At 57.4% G+C, this 21,712-nt stretch overlaps 2 protein-coding genes across 4 annotated transcripts in view; both read left to right on the top strand.

Moving 5' to 3' along the window:
* Positions 1–21,712, top strand: part of SPNS3 (SPNS lysolipid transporter 3, sphingosine-1-phosphate (putative)) — an 81,577-nt gene that overhangs the window by 48,162 nt on the left and 11,703 nt on the right. For both annotated transcript variants that reach the window (XM_073797995.1, XM_073797994.1), the window contains 4 exons: positions 2,784–2,882; positions 2,983–3,154; positions 4,049–5,350; positions 6,319–7,432. In XM_073797995.1, coding sequence (XP_073654096.1) covers positions 2,784–2,882; positions 2,983–3,154; positions 4,049–4,137 — 360 coding nt within the window. In that variant the 3' untranslated portion in view covers positions 4,138–5,350; positions 6,319–7,432. The remainder of the gene's footprint in view (positions 1–2,783; positions 2,883–2,982; positions 3,155–4,048; positions 5,351–6,318; positions 7,433–21,712) is intronic.
* Positions 13,318–21,712, top strand: part of SPNS2 (SPNS lysolipid transporter 2, sphingosine-1-phosphate) — a 35,271-nt gene continuing 26,876 nt past the window's right edge. Inside the window, exon 1 of one of the 2 annotated variants that reach the window (XM_033847384.2) lies at positions 13,318–13,881. In XM_033847384.2, coding sequence (XP_033703275.1) covers positions 13,512–13,881 — 370 coding nt within the window. In that variant the 5' untranslated portion in view covers positions 13,318–13,511. The remainder of the gene's footprint in view (positions 13,882–21,712) is intronic. The other variant, XM_073797991.1, reaches the window with a different exon arrangement.

Genomic DNA, 21,712 nt, shown 5'->3' with positions numbered 1-21,712 from the left:
AGTGTGTCTCCCCAGATGAACTCCCTGCTTCCCCAGACCTACTGATGGGGTCTCTGGCTCCCTCCACACCCTCCTGTCTGTCTGGGCCCCGCTCCAGCTTACCCACCGCCAACCGTGGGGAGTAGGGTAGAAGGGGGACTCGCTCCAGGTCTGTCCTCCAGGGTGCTGGAAATCCGCCACCAGGCTCACCTCCCACCTCCTCAGCACATCGCCACCCCCTCCTCCTGGGGGCTCATCACCCTCCTGGTCTCTATGCTTCCCTGCTCTGCCTGCTGCCCCTAGGTAGCCGTCTGCTCACTTGTCTGTCTCACCCTCCCAGGGGTGTCTGGGTGGGAGGGCTGAGTGGGGAACGTGAGGCAGGCTGCCAGGGAGTCTGCACCTGGTGACTGGTGCAGTAACCAGTAACCGACTTTCTGCACTCCCTTGATGCGCGCCCTGGATTGGCGCTGGTTATGCCCCTGGATATAAAGGGAACAGCTCTTCTAAGAAGGGCGAGTCAAAAACAGAGGGGTTTTTATCTCGGAATAGAGTGTGCCTGGAGTTTTGGCAACCCAAAAGCCTCTGAACTTCTAAAATTACCTGCTGGGCTCTCTAGCTGCTGGTGGGGCCCAGCCTTGACCCTTGGCTACGTGGAGACCCTGGGGACCCAGAACAGGCAGGGGGAGACCTACCTCTCCCGCCACTGGCATCAAGGGCTGGTCCAGGTCCCGCAGGTTGGAGTTCCTGGGAGGGGAGGAAGGGAGGGTCCAACCAGCCCCTGCACGGACTTTTTTGGACACTCAGAGTCCATCTTCTAGGAGGCCCTGCCCTTCTGCCCAGAACCACCAGTGAGTAATCACATAATTATGGGGTGAGAAGGAAGCACTTGGGGAAGGTGCAAAGCTGTGGTCAGTTCCTTCTCAGGCTTGTTGGCAGGTCTAGGTGATGGGTGGGAGGCCCGGCCTCTCTCACCACCTGGACAGAGTGGCTCAGCGCCGGTGACTCCGGGACCAGCCGGTCACCCTCAAGAGTGACTCTTACTGCCCTGCCCACCCACAAACCCCTCTCTCCAGTCCCCGGGCTCTGGCCTTCACACCTTGGCTCACACCGTCCCCTGTCTGGAGTTCCCTTCCCTGCTCTCGCTGCCAGTTAGCGGTTTTCGGGGCTTGGGGTGAGCTTCTCCTCTTGGTTCTTCTCACTGTTTTCCAAATGTTCTATAAAAAATGCGTAAACATTGCTGGAAAGTTTCCTTCTTGCTTCTAACAGCAGAATGGTCAAAGGTCAGACCCTGGAGAAGAAGGCCTGGGATCAAATCTCAGCCCTACTATTTCCTGGCTGGGTGACCCTGGGCAAGTTACTCACCCTCTCTGTGGAGGGTTTCCCATCTGTAACATGTGGCTAGTAATCGTATCTCCCTCATGGGTTGGTTGAGTGGATATATAAGATATATATATATGTATATGAGATACAGAAAATGCATACAGGAAGCATTTAATAAATGTTAATTATTATAATAATAATTATTATCATTGTTATTATTCTCGGATGGGCTCAGATTATGGACAGCTAGGCCTTGGGGCTAGGGCTCTGGGGTGAGAAGTTTCCCTGTGGCTGCCCTGTTGGGACTGTGTGACGTGTGGCTTCTACTTCAACCGCCTGCCTCCCTCCCCTCCTGTGCTGCAGCCCTGGGTTCTGGCAGGGCCTCTCCTGAGACCAGCCTCCATGATGGTTCTACTTGACTTATTGAGTTGGCAAACTTTCAGCTAGTCCCCTCTGTGCCTGGTGCCTTGCTGAACCCCAGGGACCCCAAGAGAACTTAGGCAGGAGCTTTGCTGCTGGACAATGTAAGGGTAAGGGGAGGAGGACCATGAACCTTCCAGCTGAGGGGGATGTGCCTTCAGTTAGGGGTGCGCACGAGCTGGGGGAGCTCAGGGCAGGCACCTGAACTCTGGGAAGGCTTCACAGAGGCGGTGACCCAAAGGTCAGTCCTGAAGGACGAATGGGGATGCTCCAGCTGGACCAGAGAGGGGAAGGCTTGCCAAGCAGAAGGCACAGCATGTTCAAATGCCTGGAAGCTTTCTGCCCCTTAGAATCATAGGGCATGATTTCAGCCTGATGTCCTCCAGGTATCAGATGAGGAATGATAATGAAAGTAACCCTTTATGTAGGTACTATTATTATCCCCATATGGGGTTGAGGAGTCCGAGGCACAGAAAGGTGAAGTGACTTGCCCAAGGTCACACGGCTAGTGAGTTGGGGGTTGTCTGGAATTGGAACCCAGACAATCTGACTCTGGAATTCATATTCTTAACCTCCCAAGTGGGCCTTTTCAGCAAGCCTGCCTTCGGTCTCTGCCCAGAGAGGCTTCTTGAGATGGGGGCTGAGCCCTCCACACCACTCCGCCCAGGCGCCCACACGTGCAGGCGCCTAGCTGTGCACCCGCTCTTCACCCCACAGCCCACACTGCTGCCTTGTGGGCCCCTGAGCTGGGACACACCTGCCCCATCACTGTTGTCACAGCCATGCCTGGTCGCCCTGATTTAACAGTGAATCCTCAAGAGGGGTGGCCTTCATCAGGGACCTGGCAGCTCCATCCCAGGGGACCAGGGAGCCTTCCTGAGCCTCCAGGCGACCTGATGGCTCAGTGGTGGGGCTTCAGGCATTGGGTTCGTCGACCCCCTGCCATCCCACTCTCTTGGCCAGCCTGTCACCCTGCCAGGCTGGTCCTGCCAGCCGGGGCATGAGGGGGCACCTACTCCTTGCCCTCGCTTGGGGAGCTCCCTTGGTGCTTCTGTGTTTTGCAGTCCGTGGTGGTACCCAGGTGCCGGGGGACGGCAGAGGCGCTTCAGATCACAGTGGGCCACATCCTGGGAGATGCCGGCAGCCCCTACCTCACTGGACTTGTAAGGCTGGGTGGATGGCAGGGGTCCAGGGAGGAAGTGCACTTGAAGGCCTTGAGGCTGGTCTGGTGGGCCCGACAGACCCAGCCTGTCTCCTCTGCAGATCTCCAGCGCCCTGCGGGCTGCGCGTCCCGACTCCTACCTGCAGCGCTTCCTCAGCCTTCAACAGAGCTTCCTGTGCTGCGCCTTCATTATCGTCCTGGGTGGTGGCTGCTTCCTGCTGACTGCACTGCACCTGGAGAGAGACCAGGCCCAGGCCCAGGCCCGGCAGACAGGTACCCCTGCCACCTTGCACCCATACCAGGCTCAGGGCTGACCCTATAGGAGCAGGATCACCACCCACCCGCTGAGCCCCTGGCTAGTTCATTTGTTCATCCATTCACCCATAGTTATTACGTCCCTGCTATGTGCCAGGCAAGGTTGCAGATGCTGGGGAGTGAACACCAAGTCCGAGCCCCCATGAAGCGAAACAAACAGAAGAAGTAGAAGATAGAGTATGTTCAAGGTGATAAGTGCTACGGAGAGACATAAAGCAGGAAAGTGGGGAGAGAGGAACAGGTGGGGGCAGGTTGCAGTTTTTGAAAGGGTGGTCAGAGAGGTCCGCACTGCGCAGGGACTGAGTCATGCAGCTATCTGGGGGAAGGTGCTCCTGGCAGGGGGAAAAGCTAGTGCAAAGGCCCCGAGGTAGGAATGGACCTGTTGTGTTTGAAGACTGGCAAGGAGGCCAGTGTGGCTGGAGCCAGGAGCAAGGGGGCCAGTGGTTGGGACGAGGGTGACAGTAATGGGACCAGAGCGTGGGGGCTTTGGGGGCCTTTGCAGGGACTGAGGCCTTACACAGAGCGAGATGGGAGCTGCTTTCTGGTTTCCAGTGCACAAGCCCCAGGGTGTCTGATTTACATCCTAAAAGCACCACTCTGGCGCTGCTGTGTTGAGAACAGACTGCAGGGGGCTAGTGTTGAAGCAGAGACGCCACAGGAGGCCCTGCAGCCGTCAGGGGAGAGCAGCGGGGCTGGGACCATGGTGGTGGCATCGAAGGTGGGGAGAACGGGTCGGATCTGGAATTTATTTTGAAAACGGAAGCTAGAGGATTTCATGACAGGCTGTGCCCAGGCCTCGTCCCCAAACGCCTTTGCCTCCTTTGGGGCTGGCTGAGCGATTTCTTCCCACAGGGATCCCCGACAGCAAGGACGTGCACAGCGAGGCCATGGAGAGCCAACGCCTGCTTCCTAGCACCGGTGCCTCCCCAGAGGACCCCTGAGGCCCCTGCCTTGCCGCGAGGAGGTCCCACCCACCCTGCTCGCACCTTTCTGGGCGGCCTCCACTGTATCAGTGCCTCTGCCCACCTTTGACTGCGGCTCCGGGGCCCTGGCCAAGCTGCACCTGCCACTTCTTCGCGCCCAGCTAGAGAGCTGGCAGCGCCTGTGGCTGGGCTGGGAATTGAGCTGTCAGTGCCCTCGGTGGGAGGCCTGAGCCTGTGCCTGCACCCAGCACGAGGCCGCGCCAGCGCGGGTCCCTCAGCCTGGCTGCTGGCAGCCCGATTAAAGTGTGGCCAGTACAAAGCCCGTGGATATAGGCCTTTGGACCTATGTTATTCATAGCCTCAAGGTGTCTCTGCTGGGATTAGAAGCAGGAGACGGGGAGGTGGGCAGTCTGGGCCAAGGATGCAGGGCTGCTCAGCATGGGCCTCTGGGCGTCCGCACCCTGGACCGCCTGCTCTGACCCAGGTTCCCCAGTCTGCAGGGGCAGCCCTCTGCGTGCGTTCACCCTCTGAACGAAGTGGGGGCTGAATCAGTAGTCTTGAAGAGAGGTTTCTACTCCGGTGCTGGTGTGGGAGTGTGGCTGCAAGAACCAAGGAGGCACCCAGAGGAGTGCCCAGGCCTGCGCAGACCCACGCTGGGGGGCTGGCATAGCTGTGCATGAGCGCCCTGCTCTGCATCTCGGCCTCCTCCCGCACGGGGAGGGCCGGCTCGCTGGGACCCATATTTGCCCCTGGGCTCGGAGCAGCTGGGCACAGCGGGCCCCGCAGGAGATCAACAGCTTCCAGGCAGGCAGCAGTGGGGAGGCATGTCCTTTCCGCCATGAGCATAAGCGGGTCTCCCCTGCCCTGGTGCCCAGCTAGGCAATCACTGTTCACTTGCTGATCGCCACTTGCGGTGTGCCAGGCTGGGCCTGCCTCCCAGCAGCTGTGGGCAGAGCAGTGACCCAGACTCACACTCACCTCCTGACCCTTGCTTGCCGCCCCCCTGCCCCCCTGTGGTGTCCTCCCTGCCCCTTATGTTGGATGGGACAGGCTCCAGGAGCTGGACACTCCCGCTCAGCCCGCGCCTGCCATGCTCACCCCCAAGTCTCAGAGGCCCCTCAGGAGCAGCTGTCACCAGGGTGACCTCCCCTTCCACCCACGATCTGACGCTTGGCGCTCCTGAAACGGCCGGCCCTGAAGTTAGGAGAGAAAGGATTCATGAGGCTGCATGGTAAGGGTTCTGCACCCAGTTACAGTGTGGGTGCGGGAGAGGGGTCCGTTCCCACACCACCAAGCGATTCTCTGACTCTCGCTGGGGGCCTACAATTCAACTCGACTCTGAGACTATCTACCCAGAGATAGCATCAGATTCTGCAGGGTAAGGATGCAGTGCAAAAGACTGTCCCTGTCACCCCTGTGCCACGCTTCAGATGCCAATCACAAGTCCAGGCTGTGACCAATTGTAAATCCAAGGTTCTCACAACCCCTTCCTTGGGTTCCATTAATGTGCGAGAGAACTTAGGAAACCCATTTACTCACTGTATTGCCAGTTTATTATAAAGTATAGCTCAGAAATAGCCAGATGGAAGAGATGCATAGGACAGGGTATGGGGAAAGGGCGTGGAGCTTCCACACTGTCTCCAAGCACCACTCTCCCCAGATGTCCATGTGTTCACCAGCCCGGAAGCTCTCCGGACCCAGTCCTTTTAGATTTTACGGAGGCTTCATTACTTAGGCATGATTGATTAAACCGTCACTGGTTGATCTCAGTCTCCAGCCTCTCTCCCCTCCCGGGAGGTAGTTGGCGGGGGTGGTGGAGCTGAAAGTTCCAACCTTCTAATCACAAGGCTGGTTCTCTGGCAAGCAGCCTCATCCTTAGGTGAGTTCCAAAAGTCACCTCCTTAACAAAGGAAAGACACTTTTAGGGCTCTCATCACCTAGGAAACTCCAAGGGTTTTAGGAGCTCTGTGCCAGAAACAGGATGAAGACCAAATATATATTTCTTATTAGAAATCACAGTATCATACTTAGTTTCCTCTGAGAAGGAGGCAGTCGGTCTGTGCGGGATTCACTGGCTGTGCGACCCGGGCCACTTCCTGTCTTTTCCGAGCTGCAGACTCCCCAGCTATATTTAAGAGGTGTGTTGAATGTGATTTTTCTAACCTAGACCTCATGTGATTTCTCACGGGCTGGGTCTAGGTCCACAGAAGCCCAGCTCCAGGATCTTCCTCACTGCAATCCTGGGGAGGACCCCTGTGAGATTCAGCTCCCAGGAGATGGGCAAGCGCTTCCCAAGAGTCAGCAGCTACCCCCACCTCTCCCACCTCAGAGTCCTCAGGCTGGGGAGAGAGATCAGAAACCTCATTTATGCCAGTTCCAGAAACATGCGTTGGTACCAGTGGGTGCCCATCTTGGTGTTGGGCAGTGACTCCGACCCTGCCCTTGGACCTCACAGCCCCAGAAGGAACAGGGAAACGCTTGGCTGGGCCAAGTGAGGCACACCTATGGGCAGAAGAAGGGGTTACATCCCTCAGAAGCGTTGAGGAGTCAGCCTAGGAGCTGGTAAAAAGCCAGAGGTGTGGGGAAGGGAATCCCTGGTGGATAGAACAGGCCGAGGTGCAGGGGATGGGGCAGAAGATACGTGATGAGTCACAGAGAGGTGTGGTGTGGTCAGAAGGGAGGGGGTATGTGTGTTTTGGGGGAGAGAGAGGGAGCGGGAGAGACTGGCTGGGACCAGAGGGCTCAGATGCCAGCCGAGGAGCTGGAGCATGAATCCTGTAATCAGGGAAGTTCTTTCTGACTCAAGTGCTTTCTGGGGTTTGGGTTGCCAGGCAGGGCAGGGTGGTGCTTTCTGGGACTGAGCTAGACAAAGTGCCCCACCAGGAGTTTATAGGATGTTATCATCCAAAGTGTTTGGAGGCGGGGCAGGAGCAGGGCGGGCTGGCAGACTCTGGGAGGAAGGGACCAGTATCTGTTCTGCAAGCAACCCGACCCCAGCTGTACTCAGCTCCCACCCCTTGCCTCTCTGGGGCTGGTCACTCAGACCTCACTGTGCTGAGGTCGCAGGTATAGGTCTCTGAGAACCCAGCCACTCGGGCTAGGCGGGAGGAGTGGTCAATAGAACGCACCTTTCTGGCCAACAGGGCACTTGCTGGGTGATCAGTCCCTGATACTGTGGACTCACTTGTTGGGAATGTTGATGGAGGAGCACACTGCTGAGCAGGACGAGGCCCTCAGACCTGATCTGCTCACATCATGTGTTAATTGCTCTTCCTGGACACACGCTGCATTCCAGCTCCCAGGTATCATCCAGGTATGCAGGTGCGCTTGGTCAGTGTGCGTGTGCCTGTGCGTGCTCATCTCTGTGTTGGTGTGTGAGCACGTGAGGAGGTGTTTATGGGGTCTGGATGAGAAAACTCTTCTTCCACCCTGACCTCAGGCTTGAAGGGTTAAACACGTGCGTCGAGATGGTCACCCCAGTCCTGGCTTGTCCCCCTGCAACACCAGACATCAGTCTGTTTCATTCCCTGAAGAGTCTATCTTTCCTCCATGCCTGGGTGGGCCTGTGAGCCTTCTGGTTTAATGCAGCTGCAGGAGGCAACCAGAGGTTGTTGGAGCCAAGCCTTATCTGACACAGGGAGGTATGGGACTGCATGTGCTCTTTCTGTGGGACCACATCAGTTAAGGTTGTAGGGTGGTGTGCAACAGAAACTGACTGATATCTTAAGCAAGAAAGGGATTTGTTGAAGACCTCAGGAGCTCACTGTGAGCTCTATGGGAAGATTGGAGATTCAGGAGCCAGGGCTCCAGGGCCATCTTATTGGGACATTTTCTCCCTATTCTTTTTCCTAGGCTGGCCCAGCAATATATTTTTTTGTTTACATATTTGGGTTCCATGTAAAAGTTTGAGAAAAGGGCTGTTCTGCTAAAAAAAACCAAAAAACAAAATGCTGATCCAATACACCTTTGAGGCCATCTGCACTGGAATGTGAATTAAAGGCCTAGATTGGTGTCCTGTGACGTCAAGATTTAAAGCCCTGGCTGAGAGAGTCGAGTTGGATCCTACGCCCATGCCTTGATTTATAGCTCCATTAAGACCAGGAAACCAGGGTCACTTAGCAAGGGAAATGGACATTGAGCATCAAAATAAAACATCAGTGAAAGAAAACAAGACCAGAAAAAACGAACCCACAAAAACCAACGACTGTGTCCATTACAGTGATCCTGGGCAGGCCACTGGCCTTCTCTCAGATGCAGCCTCTCACGGGACAGGGAAGAGGCTGGACTCAGTGTCCTTCAAGGGATTCTTCACTTCTCATAGTCTGAGTCCATGATCAAAGGAGATCAGAGCGTCTGTAATTCAGAAAGTGTTAAGGATGTTCAAAAGACAGAACAGGAACTTCTGTGTTAGTGGGGACTCAGAGGCATCTGTTCTGAGCAGGAGAGAGAGGCAGAGACGAAGCGTTCTGAGCAAAACTCGTGAGGCAGGCCCAGGCTGGGGGATGGAGGGGCTCCAAGAAGTCCTCAGCTTGGCAACAGCGGGAGCAGAGAGGAGGTGTCCTCTCCCTACCCGTGGGTGGTGCCCTGTGGAGAACGTATTCAAAGGGTGGGAGGGAAATGGCACAGGGAAGCTAATGGAGGGTGGAGTCAATCAGGGAGAAAATGCCTTTACCAGAAGGGCCCGGAGAGGAATCTGGCTGGTTCTGAGTCACGCAGAGCAACAGATACATGATGCAAATCAGCACACACTTACTGAGCACCTGCTAAATGTCATTTACTCATTCAGTCACAAACATTCTCTGAGCACCTCCACTGTCCTGGACAGCGGAAGTGAATCAGACAGCGTATGGGCCCTTAAGGCTCACGATCTGTTGTTGGGCCGGTGGAGGGGAGTGGTGGACTCATGTACAAACATAGTCAGCACAATGAGTTTGCTGTGATGGAGGAGGGATACACAGGTTACTCAAGTAACCTAGGGGAGGAAATGACAATTGAAACAAGCAGGTCAGGGAGGGCTTCCTGGAGGAAGTCATGGCTGTGCTGGATTTCTGAAGGACTAATGGGAGGAGTGACCTAGGTAGACAGCATGGGCAGAGCAGGACTAAAAAGCCGGGGGAGGGGGCTGCCCAGGGGACGCTCTCCGTGGTCCTGAACCATCAATGTGTTAGTAGGACAAGGGCTTTTGTGTTGAGGGGAGAGCGGGGACTAGAGACAACTGCCCCCAACTCCTGCCACTCCTCTGGGCTCCAGGAAGTATAACTATGAGCGAGTTCAGGGAGATCAGTTTTCAGTGTAGACGAGTGTAATTTTGAGAGATGGGCTGTAGGATCTAAGGCTGGAGATTGGCATGGGTCATGAAGCGTTATCGGAGATCATGTTAAGGAACTTAGATATTTTTAAAAAATTAATTTTATTGAAGTATAGTTGATGTCCAATGTCATATTAATTTCTGCTGTACCGCAGAGTGTTTCACTTATACATATATATATTCTTTTTCATTTTCTTTTCCATTATGGTTTATTACAGGATATTGAATATATAGTTCCCTGTGCTATACAGTAGGACCTTGTTGTTTATCCATTCTATATATAATAGTTTGCATCTGCTAATCCCAAACTCCCAAGCCATCCCTCCCTCACCGCCCCCCCCACTTGGCAACCACAAGTCTGTTCTCTGTGAGTCTGTTTCTGTTTCGTAGATAGGAACTTAGATATTTTTAATCCTGTAGGCAGTGGGGAGCCATGGAAAAGTTTTGTGCAAGGTAGTGGTAGGGTTGTACGTGTGATTTAGAAAATTACTGGCAAAAAATATGAAGAAAAGACTGGACGGGGGACTTCCCTGGCAGTCCAGTGGTTAAGACTCCGCGCTTCCACTGCAGGGGCTGTGGGTTCGATCCCTGGTCGGGGGACTAAGATTTCACATGTGGCTGAAAAAAAAAAGAAAAGAAAAATACTGGAGGGGAATGTTGGAACAGGTGGTGTTCATCTTTAAAAGGGTCCAAGTGAGACATGGAGAGGTTTGAGCTAAGTCCATGAGCAATTGGGACACTGGGAGATATTAAAGAGAAAAAATGGACAGGCCCTAGAGGTGGGAGTTGAGGGAGAGGAAGGAGTCCCAAATGGCTCCCAGGTTCCCAGCTCAGTGACAATGTGGATGCCGCTGCTATTTGTCAAGAGATAAATGATACTGGGTGGGAGCAGGTTTAGGGGAAAGACGATGAGTTCAATCTTGGATGTGCTGAGTTTAAGGCGCTGGGGGATATCTAGCGGGGAGCGTGCAGGAAACTGCATGTGGACCTAGTGCTCGGAGATGAGGCCACATCTAGAGATGGAGGTTGGGGTGTCCTAGGGAGGTGGATAATTGTTGAAAGCCCAAGCACGGGTGAGAGGCTGCCAGGGGAGAGTGTGCCATGTGAGCAGGGAGGAGACTGAGGCTGAGCCCTGGAGACACTCCTGTATAGGGAGGTGGGCAGAGGGGAGGTGGACTGAGCTCCCAGGTGGCAGCCAGTATTTCTCAGAGTGTGTTCTGCAAAGCTGTAGTCATCTTACGAGATGTTCTGTGGTCTGGTACACATGGGGACAGGGCAGCCTGTGCTTCCCCATGGGAGACTCCCAGTGTACACTCTCAGATTACAGACTCTGAAAAGTTCCTCAGTTAGGAAACCTAATTCTCTGTGTTTATCCCACCATTTCCCAAATATACTTGCCCTTGGGACACTGGCCACTAATGAAACGTGCCCCATTTGTTTTGAAATTATGGTCTAGACCTAATGAACGAATATCAGAAGGCCCTTTAGCCATCATTGAGTTCAGCCTCCCATCACGTTGATGAGAAAGCTCTGTCCTGGAGAAGCTAAGAGCATCGCTCTGGGGCAGCAGAGGAAACACTGGATTAGGGGGTAGACACACCTGTGTTTAGTGCGAGCCTCATCATTTACTAGTGACCTTAGGTAGATTACTTCTCTTCCCTGGGTCTCTTTATCTGTGAGATGAAGACAAGAACCCTACAAGTTCTCTAGCTCATGGTCCCAGAGGCTCTCAGGAGGCCACAGTGACTTGCCCAGGGCCATACAGCCCAAAAGGGCTTATTGTCCCCCCATCACCGTGCCTTTGGTGGCCCCTTAGCCCACCTAAGGACCCACTCTAGAGAGTGCCTTTGAGTTAAAATCCTAGAAAACCCCACAGACTGGGAATGGCTGGCTTGCTTGGTGGCAGCGTAGAGGTCCCCCAAACTTGAAAGGCTCAAAACTCTGCCAATTTTCCCCTGCTCCAGAGCCTACTCAGTGGCGGAAAGGCAGTACCATGGAAAGGGAATGCTCCCCTTTCTGGCTAAGGCCTAAAACTGCTCCCTGGGCAGAGCTGTGGCTGAAAGGATGAGGAATTTTGGGGAGTGGGAAGGGGACCATGGTGTTGGGCTTAGAGCCATGGTTCTGCCTTCTTCACTGCTGGACAGGCCCCTAGCTGGCCGCATCGCCCCGCTGGGCGCTGCCCTTCAGCTAGCACCATCACACAGTTACGAAAGTCAGTGCCAGGGCTCAGTCCCAACCCCATGGAGCTCCTAGGTCTGTCCTTCCCTGTTTAATCACCTGCCATCCTGGGCCACCCTGTGGAACTTCCCTCACCCAGCTTTGCAGTCCTGGGCTCAGCAAACTGGAAAGAGGCAGCAAGGCAACTTTCAGAACGAAATCTGTTTTCCTAACCCTCCCGCCACAGTCATTCATACCCAACACGATGAAGCATATTTTTAGTCACTTTGCAGAATTTAAAATACACCTCGAAGGCGCCAAGAAACACGAGCTTGGGGATTAACTCTGCTCACAAGAGACGGTGGGGCGGGAGTGGGGAGGGGTGACTTGTGCTGTGTCACCCGTTGGCTATGCCATGACTCACCGTGGCCGACACCTTCACGAGATGCACCTGCCCATGGATGTGGGCTCTGGAGCAGCCTGCAGTGGGAACCGAGCTCCCAGCCCAGGCCGAAGGTATTACACCAACCTGGGTCAGCCCCAGCCCTGCTGCCAACTAGCTGCATGTCCACGGTAGGGTCACTATGGGCCCTGGAGCCTGTATGTGAATAACTCTGGTTTCCCAGGCTCTGTCTACTTCTAACATTATGTCCTCAGCACTCTGTACAGGATTTTCATTTCAAAGCTGCAAACAAATGAATGGGGGAGGGAGCTTACCAAAACCACAGCCCCTCTGAGATGGGTGAGAGTGGAGATTGTGGCCCTGAATACAGAAACTACCTGACCACTCTGCACAGGAGACAGGGCGCCCCGCTCCCCCAAGGGAGGACCTGGGGGACTTCAGACCCTTTAAATCCTATCCTCCTATCTACCCCCAGAGAGAGAAACTGAGACCCAGGGAAAGTTAGGGGTCTTGTCTAGGGTCATGCCACACACCAGGGCAGAACTGGGCTAGGACCCAGCCTCCTGTCTCCCATTGAGGGCTTTGTCGTGCGCTGAAGTGTGATGCTTGCGGTTGCCCGTTGCCGTGCCCTCAGGAGAGAAGGCCCCCTTTCAATGCCCTGTTTCGTGGGTGGAGGAGGGGGCCGGTTGGAGCCCTGGCTCTCTCTGCCACGGGCTGCCTTTCTGAGGGGCAGGGGTAGGGTCTCGGTGTGCACACAGGAATGGGCCCAGCAGGAGGCAGGGGGCTGGATCTGAGCTTCCCCGGAGAGGTGGGTGACATAGCCTTCTGTGACTGGTGGAGGCCTGGGTCCCGGGCCAACCCCCCACCCGTCACGCTTCTTGGTTCTTACGCAGCCCTCCCTGAACTGATTAAATCATGGCGGGTGAGTAGCTGCTGGAAAGGCCGTGGGCCCTCGTACCCGCGCCCCTGACTTAACCGTCTGAGACCCTCTCTCCAGGATGTCCGTATGCCCTGAGCTCTAGCCTTCAGCTCTCTCCCAGAGTCTCCGCCGCGGTAGGGGGCGGGGAGGGCACTGAGTGGGTGCTGGGAAGTCCTGCTTCCCGTACGCTACTCTTAGCTCCGCAGCTCCCCACAAACCCCCTCCGGGTCCTCGTCAGCCTCGGCGGCCGCGCGGCTCCAGAGTGACTGCGCCCCCGTCGGGCGGGAGGGGCTCTGCGGCCCGGCCCTCCTCCTCCGCCCCCCGGGGGCAGCACGTGCGGGGCGGGGCTGTGGCCCGAGCCTGGGGCTGATTGGGCGCGGGCCTGGTGGGCGGGGCCGGGCCGCAGCTGTCAGAGCAGCGGCGGCGGCGACCGCGGCGCACCGGGCTGAAACGGTGGCAGCGCCGCAGCCGGGGTCGGAGCGCAGGAGCCGACGGGGCCCGGCCGGGATGGTGCAGCGGCGGCTCCTCGGCGCACACACGCACTGAGTGGGCCCAAGCTGGGCCCCGCGTCCCCCGCGCCCCCCGCCGCCCCGATCCCGGCCGGCATGATGTGCCTGGAATGCGCCTCGGCGGCGGCGGGCGGCGCGGAGGAGGAGGAGGCGGACGCGGAGCGGCGGCGCCGGCGCCGGGGGGCGCAGCGAGGGGCCGGCGGTGGCGGTTGCTGCGGGGCGCGGGCAGCGGGCGCCGCTGGAGTGGCGACCGCCGACGATGAGGTGCAGACGCTGTCGGGCAGCGTGAGACGGGCCCCTTCCGCACCCCCCAGCACCCCCAGCACCCCCAGCTGCGCAGCCGCTGCCAAGGGCCTCGGCGCTCAGCAGCCCAAACCAGCCAGCTTGGGCCGCGGGCGGGGGGCAGCCGCTGCCATCCTCAGCTTGGGCAACGTGCTCAACTACCTGGACAGGTACACCGTAGCAGGTGAGCGAGTGCCCCACCCAGTCCAAGAACCAGGACCCTCTGCCTCGAGGTACCTCGGGGAGCCTTCGGTCCCAGGCCCCCTATATCCAAGCCTTTCGTGGGGTCCCTAAGGGCCCTCCGTTCAGACACGACTGGGCAAGTGATACCCTGAGATCTACTGGTCAAATCCAGGGACCGGCCCCCGTACCCCCGGGCCTGGGGTTGGGGGAGTCCCCACCCCTGGAGTAGCCCGCGCGTCCTCGCCAGCCCTTGACGTCCTATCCGTTGTCCTCTTCTGCGAGAGAGTCTCCTTTGCGTCTCTCTGCGTTCTGACCTCCGCGCCCCCATCCGCCCCAGCCTCAGGTTCCCGGGCCTCTCCTCCCCTTCCCCCAGCCCAGGCTGTCTGTCGGTCCGCAGCCGGTCAGTTCCTTCCTTCCTCCGCCGTCTCCACTCCCCTGCGTGCGTGCGGCGAGTGCGCGCGCCCCTTGCGGGTGTGTGCCAGGGGGAACCAAGTGTGTGCTCGCGGGCGGCGCGGATGTGTGTGTGAGCGTGTGAGCGCGTGGCTGACAAAGGCTTGGGGCTGCGGGGAGCGGAGGGAGGGGCGGGGCGGGTCCGCGGCGCCTGGGGACCCAGGATGCGGTTTGCAGCTGGCCCTGGCTAGAGGCCTGAAGACGCCTCCCCCTGTTCTGTGTCGCTTGGGGCCTGGGGTAGGGCGCGGGCCACTGGGGCTGCCTCATCTTCTGTGAGCATCTCCGGGAATCAGCCTTGGGGAGGGGCTAGAGGTAGATAGAACAACTGAGTTCTAGCCCCGGATTTTCCCCCTTGTGCTTGCTGTGTGACCTTGGGCCGGTCTTAGCCTATGTTTAGGTCTGTTTCCCCGTTTGTAAGGTGGTTGGTCCTCAGGCCCTTCTGGGATTCCAGTCTCCTCGCTCCCCTCCCATAGTTCTGGGGTGGGGGGCGGGGGTGGTGGTGCCTGTGAACAGGGGTTTTCCCTAAATTGAGCTGCCCCTCGGTGGGAAGGGTGCAGCCTTGAGAGAAAGAGACTTTGGCCAGGCTAGCACGTGGGGGCTCTCTGCCGTGGGAGAGCAGTGACTGGATACCTGACATCCTGGCGTGCTGGCCTAACCATGGCTTAGTAAAATCTGGAACTAGAAAAAAAAAAAAAAAGATGGAGGAATTTTGGACAGACTCGAAAGAGAACTAACTTTGTACCCATGGAGAGAGGCAAGCTCTGGCTTAAACCATAAAACATATGCCACCTGGGTCCCCTTCCCTAGGACTCAAGTCTCCCCCTCTCTTGAATGGGCTTTTGTGTCAAGGGGAAGGAGGAACTCTGATGGGAGAGCAGAGGCTTCTGCCTTTCCCCACTCCCACTTTCAAAACCCTTTATCTCTCTGACCCTCCCTGCGGGGTGTTGGAAGTGGGTACCAGTGGCACCAGTTTCCGGGTCGAGCTCAAGGGGCTCTTACTTCGGCCTGGTGAGCAGGAGTACCCAGCACTGCCCAAGTGCACCAGCCCCTGTGCACCAGCCCCATGGCACACACGTGTGCCCTGCTGCCTGGGACCTGGGAGCTTAGGTGCCACCCTAAAGTGGGGAGAAGTCAGAGAACACGGGGGGGCCTGTAGTTAGTGCAACATCGACTTCTGTCCGTAGATGGGCAAACCGAGGCCCTTGTCCAAGATGGCCCGGAGAGTGCGTGACAAAGCTGGTGTTCGATCTGCCTGTTTCCCGCCCTCTCAGCTGGGCAATGAATGGCCTGCTTCTAGTGCTGTAACACACTCCAATTTGTTTTTTCCTGCCCCTGACCACCCCCTCTGATATTCTTAGGGAAGCCGACTCTGCTAGGGGCTGAGGTGCGGTGGTGGGATCGGGGAGGGCTGCTGCTTATCTGCCCCCACCCCCACTTGCGTCCCAGAGTCAGAATGCGAGAACGAGATAGGAAATTTCTGGTGAATTGGTAAGGGGGGGTGGGGCAGTAGGGAGGAAGGCCCGGAAAGCTCTGTGCAAACACCGCCTGAGCTGTGCATCCCTCCCTGTCCCTCCAGGGTGGGAGCTCATGCACCACCCTGCCCCCAACACACAGCATACACAGATTTCCTCTCAGGATAAGCCTGGCTCCCTCCCTCTCTCTTTATGGTAGATTCTCCTACCACCCCCACCTTGCTGCCAAGTTCAGTTTTCAGGAAGATTTACTGTCTCTATGGCAACTACTATGGCTTGATGGATCTTGGGAGACTGGGGGGACCACAGGGGAATGGTCATCCCTGGCCCCAGTCCACCTGTTGCTGGCTGTCCAGCTGGGACAGAGGAGGGGAGGCAGACAGTCCACTGCTCAGTCATCTTTGATATTTGCGCCCACCTGATCCCTGAGAACCTCACCATCTGGCCCTGCCTCCCCCATCAAAAAATGGGTGAGTTCCCACTCTCTTCCTTTAAATCTGTCCTGTGCATTTCTGTTTTCATGGTATAGACCAGCTCTGTCCAAAAGGGATATAAACGCAAGCCACGGATATAATTTAAAATTTTCTAGTAGCCACATTAAAAAAGTAAAAAGAATAGGTGAAGTGAATTAATAATGTATTTTATTCCACTCAATATATCCAACATAATTCAACATGTAATCAATATAAAAGCTACTCATGGGATAGTTCGCCTACTTTTCATACTGAGTTTCAAAACTCAGCGTGTGTTACATTTACAGCACACGTCAGTTTGGACTAGTTGCTATTCAGGTGTCCAACAGCCACAGTGGCTCGGGGCCACCGCAGTGGACAGTGAAGGTCTAGAGTCTTTGATTCCAGAGTTCACATCCAGGCTCTTCAACTTCCCAGCCATGTGACCTTGGGGATGTCTCCTGAGCCTTCTGGGTGATCATTTCCTCCCCTCCACCTCCCGGGGTGTGTGGCATAAATGAGAATGTCTCTTAAGCCAGACTCCTAGGAGAGCTTCACAAATGTCAGCTCCCTGCTCTTCCATGGCTCTGCCCAAGCTGTGCCCTGGCCACTGTGCCCTCCTGTTTCTCGGTTTCTAACAGTTCCTTTCAGGAAGCGTTGGCAAACCCCTCCCTTCTTCACCAGGGCTGATCTCCATCCTGGGAACTCCAGGAGGTTCTGCCTCTGCCCTAGCATTCCCAGCGCCACCCCCGGTGGTGATCTGGCTAATGATGGCGTCTCCGCCTCCTTGTTCTCCTCCCCCTCCTCCCCCTCCTCCTCCCCCTCCTCCCCTCCTCCTTCCCCTCCTCCCCCTCCTCCTCCTCCTCCTCCCCTCCTCCTTCCCCTCCTCCCCCCTCCTTCCCCTCCTCCCCCTCCCCCTCCTCCCCTCCCCCTCCCCTCCTCCTCCCCTCTCCCCTCCTCCCCCTCCTCCTCCTCCTTCCCCTCCTCCTCCTCCTCCCCCCTCCTCCTCCTCCTCTTCATTCTCCTCCTCCTCCCCTCCCCCTCCCCTCCTCCTCCCCTCTCCCCTCCTCCCCCTCCTCCTCCTCCTCCCCCTCCTCCTCCTCCCCCTCCTCCTCCCCTCCCCCCTCCCCCTCCTCCCCCTCCTCCTCCTCCTCCTCCTCTCCCCTCCCCCTCCCCCTCAGAGCCCCCCTGAGGGCAGCAGGCGTCAGAAGCAGGTGAGAAGGGCCAGGTTCCTTAAGAAAAGCTCTTGCTTTTCTTACTGAGCATTGTTTCAGTTGGATGAAAGTGAGGTAGCCGGGAAACTGCCTCCAAACCCTTGCCCCAACCTCCTTGGGGGGATGAGGACACTGACACCGGGAGAATGCTGGAACTTATCCAAGGTCACATGGCGGGACGGAGCAGGACCAGAACGCTCCAGTGTGGTCTTCTCTCAGGGGGAGGACAGAGCATATCCCTTGCTTCTGACCTGGAAACTCGGAGACTGCTGGCCAGGGCAGAAGCCCTCTGGGCAGATGGGTTTCAGCTCAGTTTAACAGCAGCAGTTTGAGCTCCCCTAGGGCACGTGGCTCCTGCACCCTCCCCCAAGCCCCTGTGAGCCTGGCAGCCACCCGCTCTCCATTCGGAGCCCACTCCTGGCTGCCAGGTCAGGAGAAGGAAGGAGCCTCTCAGGCGAGGGTCCTGAGTCTCCTCTTACCAGCTCTACATCCTGGTGCCGGAGCTGCCTGTGCTCCTGGGCTCCCATTCTTGCCTCTGTAAAGTGGAAGCAGAGCTGAGGGTGTAGGTGCCAGCATTCTGCTCCTGGAACCAGGCCCAGCAAGAGGGAGCTCACGTTTGGTGAATAACTATTTGAAAGCTGAGATCCTCCCCCAACTTCTCCGGGACACCTGTTCTCTTCGGGAGGCCTAGTTTCTTTCCCTTTGATCCAGCCCCCTGGCAGACCAGGCACTTGAAATTGGGCGGAGCAGGGGCTGGTGAGGAGAGGCAGAGCCCTGCCCTGGGGGAGTCCTTTTCTGCCAAAGAAGCTGAGACCGGTATCCATGGCAACCACTCACTAACACAAACCCAGAAGGAGAGGGGAGTACAGGGAACCAGCCTGGAACACAGGCCTGGCAGGGACCGAGGGGCTTCCCCGAACACCTGGGCTCTGCGCAGGAGGGGCTGCCAGGACCGGCTTTTAGCTCTTCTTCTGTCTGCTTGGCTGAGGCTGTCCAGAGCTGACAGTTGGGGAAACAGAGGCTCAGGGCCTTTTACAGAGTCACCTGAGTGTGTAGAAGCCAGGTCAGTCCCCAGGCTCCGTGTCTATCTTTGTGGATAAGGATATCAACACCACTCCCGCCCTGCCCTCTCAGGTGGCTTTGTCCCCTTGAGTGGCCCTGCCCTCGCCACCACCAAGTCAGCACTACGCAAGGGCTGTAGGGCGGGGTGTCCCAGGGCCACATTCCAGAATGCCTGTCTGGTGGGTCAGCGTCCAGGTGCACCGCTGGGCTGGCCTGGAATGCCTGTGCCCCAGTGACTAACCACCAGCAGCCCATTTCCTTGCTCCTTTTCCTCCTCGGCCACTTTCTGGCTGGTTCTAACAGCATTTCTGCTGCGCCGTTGACCTGTCAGAGAAGTGCTTTGAAACTCACTGCCTCGATTTGGGACTCAGGGCCAGTGACTGGCCCAGCCTGTGCCTTAGTTTTCCCTTTGTGAATGGGGCCGGAAGGCTGCAGGCTGCAGGGTACAGCCTGGTCTGAGAGTGAGGCTGCTCAGAGAGGTGGAGTTCCGTGTCCCTTCCCCAGACAGGAAGTGGCTTTGTTTCTGCCTGGGTGTGGGGGCCTGAAATCCTGAGGGTAGAAGGGGGATGAGAGCAAAGGAGGCAAAGAGGACACTGTCTCGATCCCCAGGCCCCTGGGGCTGGGCTCCTGGTTGGGCCCTGACAGTCTCCTGGGCTGAGCTTCCTTCTTCTGGCTTTATCAGAATTGCTGTGTGACCTGAGGCAGATCCTGACCCTCTCTGAGCTGTGAATCCACAATAGATGATTTTGTTCCTCTTTTTCTGTGGTCAAGGTCGTGCTCCCAAGGGTAGTATGGGGCACATGACTTGGTCTCAGGGACTCTTGTCTTCTGGAGCTCGGCTCTGCCTGTACCTCCCTTTTCCAGGACGATCCAGGACTGTTCCCTAGATGCTGCAGCGGCCAACCTTGGTTTTTGCTGCCGGGTCTCAGTGGTGTCTCTGCCCTCCTTCCAGGAAGTCTTCCCCACATCCCCCTCACTCTGTCCCCCTCCATCACGGCACCTACCCCCATAGAGGGTGGCTGTCTCCCCTCAGCCTCACGTGGGCTGAGCCTGGTCATCTCTGTGTCCCCAGTATGTGTGGGGGGCTGGCATAGGCTTGGCTCTTGTCAGCCGACTGAGTGGCAGAATTGAGTTGACCCAGCCCTGCCTGTCCCCAAAGCCCATCCTTCTGGGCTGAAGGGGCATTGGTAGGTTTGAACGACCCTGGACAAGGACCAGGCCCCTGTAGGGGACAAAAGGCCGGTGCTGCCCTTTTGTCCTGAGTAGGATGCAATGAGCTGGAGGCCTCATGTCTCTGAGAAGGAAGGGGGGGCAGAGATCAGTGTGGTCCCTGTCTGCCCAGTCCGCAGCCCTGACAGTGGGGCTTCCTGGCCCCATGCTGGGCAGAATGGCTCCTGTACATGCAGGAGGGCGCTGTGGTGGCTTCGTCTGGTCTCTTCTGCAGGTAGGGCACTGGAGGCCAAGGGCTGGTCCCAGGTCACACTGCGAGGTGGGGTGAAGCAGAACAGAACGCTGGTCTGCTCTGGGCCTGGCCCTCTCTTGGTAGTTGGGAGTGGTTGGCGAGAGGAGCCCTAGGTAAGATACGGCGGAGGGCAGAAGCATTTATATTAGAGCAAGAAAGAAGGAGGACTGATGCACCCGCCAGAGCTTGGAGGCTAGGGGTGGGGTCCCAGCCTCCTGCCTTGTTTTCAGTTCTCTGCCTCCATACAGACCTTGCTGGGGTCTACCCTCACAGCCTGGTAGCTCCGTGGGGTCTTCCTGGTCCCTTCACTGCCCAGCATGGACTTGCAAACGGGGTCCCAGGCAGCAAGGAGCACCAGTATGCTTTGTAAACTGTAAAGGGCTGTGCCTGGGGAGGGAGGGTGTTACTTGGCCACACACTGTTTCTAGCACCCAGGTGAGGGCGGTTGGTGTGGATGTTGAGAGGGGGCTGGCTGCAACCTCTTTCCTGGTGCTTTTTGGGGTGAGGTGGGGAGCACAGGCCAGGTCGGGGCGCTTAGGGGTCCGCTCGGCCTAGCTCCTGCCGGGCTCTGTTTCCTTTGCCTTCTGAATCTCAGTTTTCCAGCTGAGAAGCGAGAGTGGGGGTCGCTGGTGGCCTGGGCCGCTGGAGCAGCGCACAGGGAGGCGGCTGAGGGCTCATGGGCTTGAGCCGTGCCGTTCTGAGGTCTCTTATCTCTCCCCACCCTCTCTCCCCCCATACCCTGGACTTATCCCAGGTCTGTGGCCACACAGGCCACACCCTCCACGGGTCATGATAAGGGTGTGGCCACCTTGTCCCCGGCCCCTGTTGGCCTTGGGAGTCCTTGAGCCAGAACAGGGCCGGGGAGGCTGAGATGGGAAAGGAGTGGCCCTGCAAAGCCCCCAAATTGCTAAGGCCGAGTCTGGTTCCAGGAAAGCTGGCCCCAAATGATAGACCAGAACCACAGGCCAGAGGCCCGGCCGCCTGTCCCCGCCCACTATGGGCAGAGAGGCTCGGTGGGAATGGGGGTGGGGGATGGGGAGGGAGGGCTCTCTGAGCTCTGGGGGTGGTTCTGCTTGCCCCGGGCTGGCGGGGGCCTGTGGGCAGGGCTCTGGGGAGGGAAGGGTGCTGTGGGGTGCTCTTTATGGGGACAAGTCTGGAGTTTACGTCTTCTAGGGAAGGGGTGAGGCCTCTCTGAGGCTGTGGGCCAGGGGTCCCATCCTCACGGCCCCTGCAGAGATGACCCAGATCTGTAGGCAGGCATGGGGGTAGGCGGGTGAGCACGTGTAGAACAAACACGATTAAGATTTAGAATGGACCCAGCGGGGGTGTATAGGGATCCTAGGTCACTCTCAGATGGGCAACCTGAGGCTCAGGATAGAGGCCAGACGCTCCTGTAGGTCACTCAGTTTGTCCCTGGGGGATGGGGGGAGGGTCTTGCCCTGTGGAAGCTCTGGGGCAGGTAGAAGTGAGTGTGCTTCACAGCCCTGGTCTCCGGCTGAGGAACTGCCTTGGCCCATCCCCATTAGGCTCGGGAAGGAGCGGGTGGGTGCTGGCGGGGGCCAGGCCGTGGTTTCCCAGCCTTAGCCATTCAGAGCCAGGTCAGCGGAGCCAGGCCCTCAGGCCCCTATAATTACCGGGGTGGGAGTTGCGGCCCTGCATTGGAGCAGGGGTGAGACTTCCAGAGTGAGCCAGCCCTGAGGCCTCCACAGGGGAACCAGGG

This window comes from Tursiops truncatus, chromosome 20 (genome assembly GCF_011762595.2).
Source record: "Tursiops truncatus isolate mTurTru1 chromosome 20, mTurTru1.mat.Y, whole genome shotgun sequence".
NCBI lineage: Eukaryota > Metazoa > Chordata > Mammalia > Artiodactyla > Delphinidae > Tursiops > Tursiops truncatus.
This window is presented reverse-complemented; position numbering and strand designations above follow the sequence as displayed.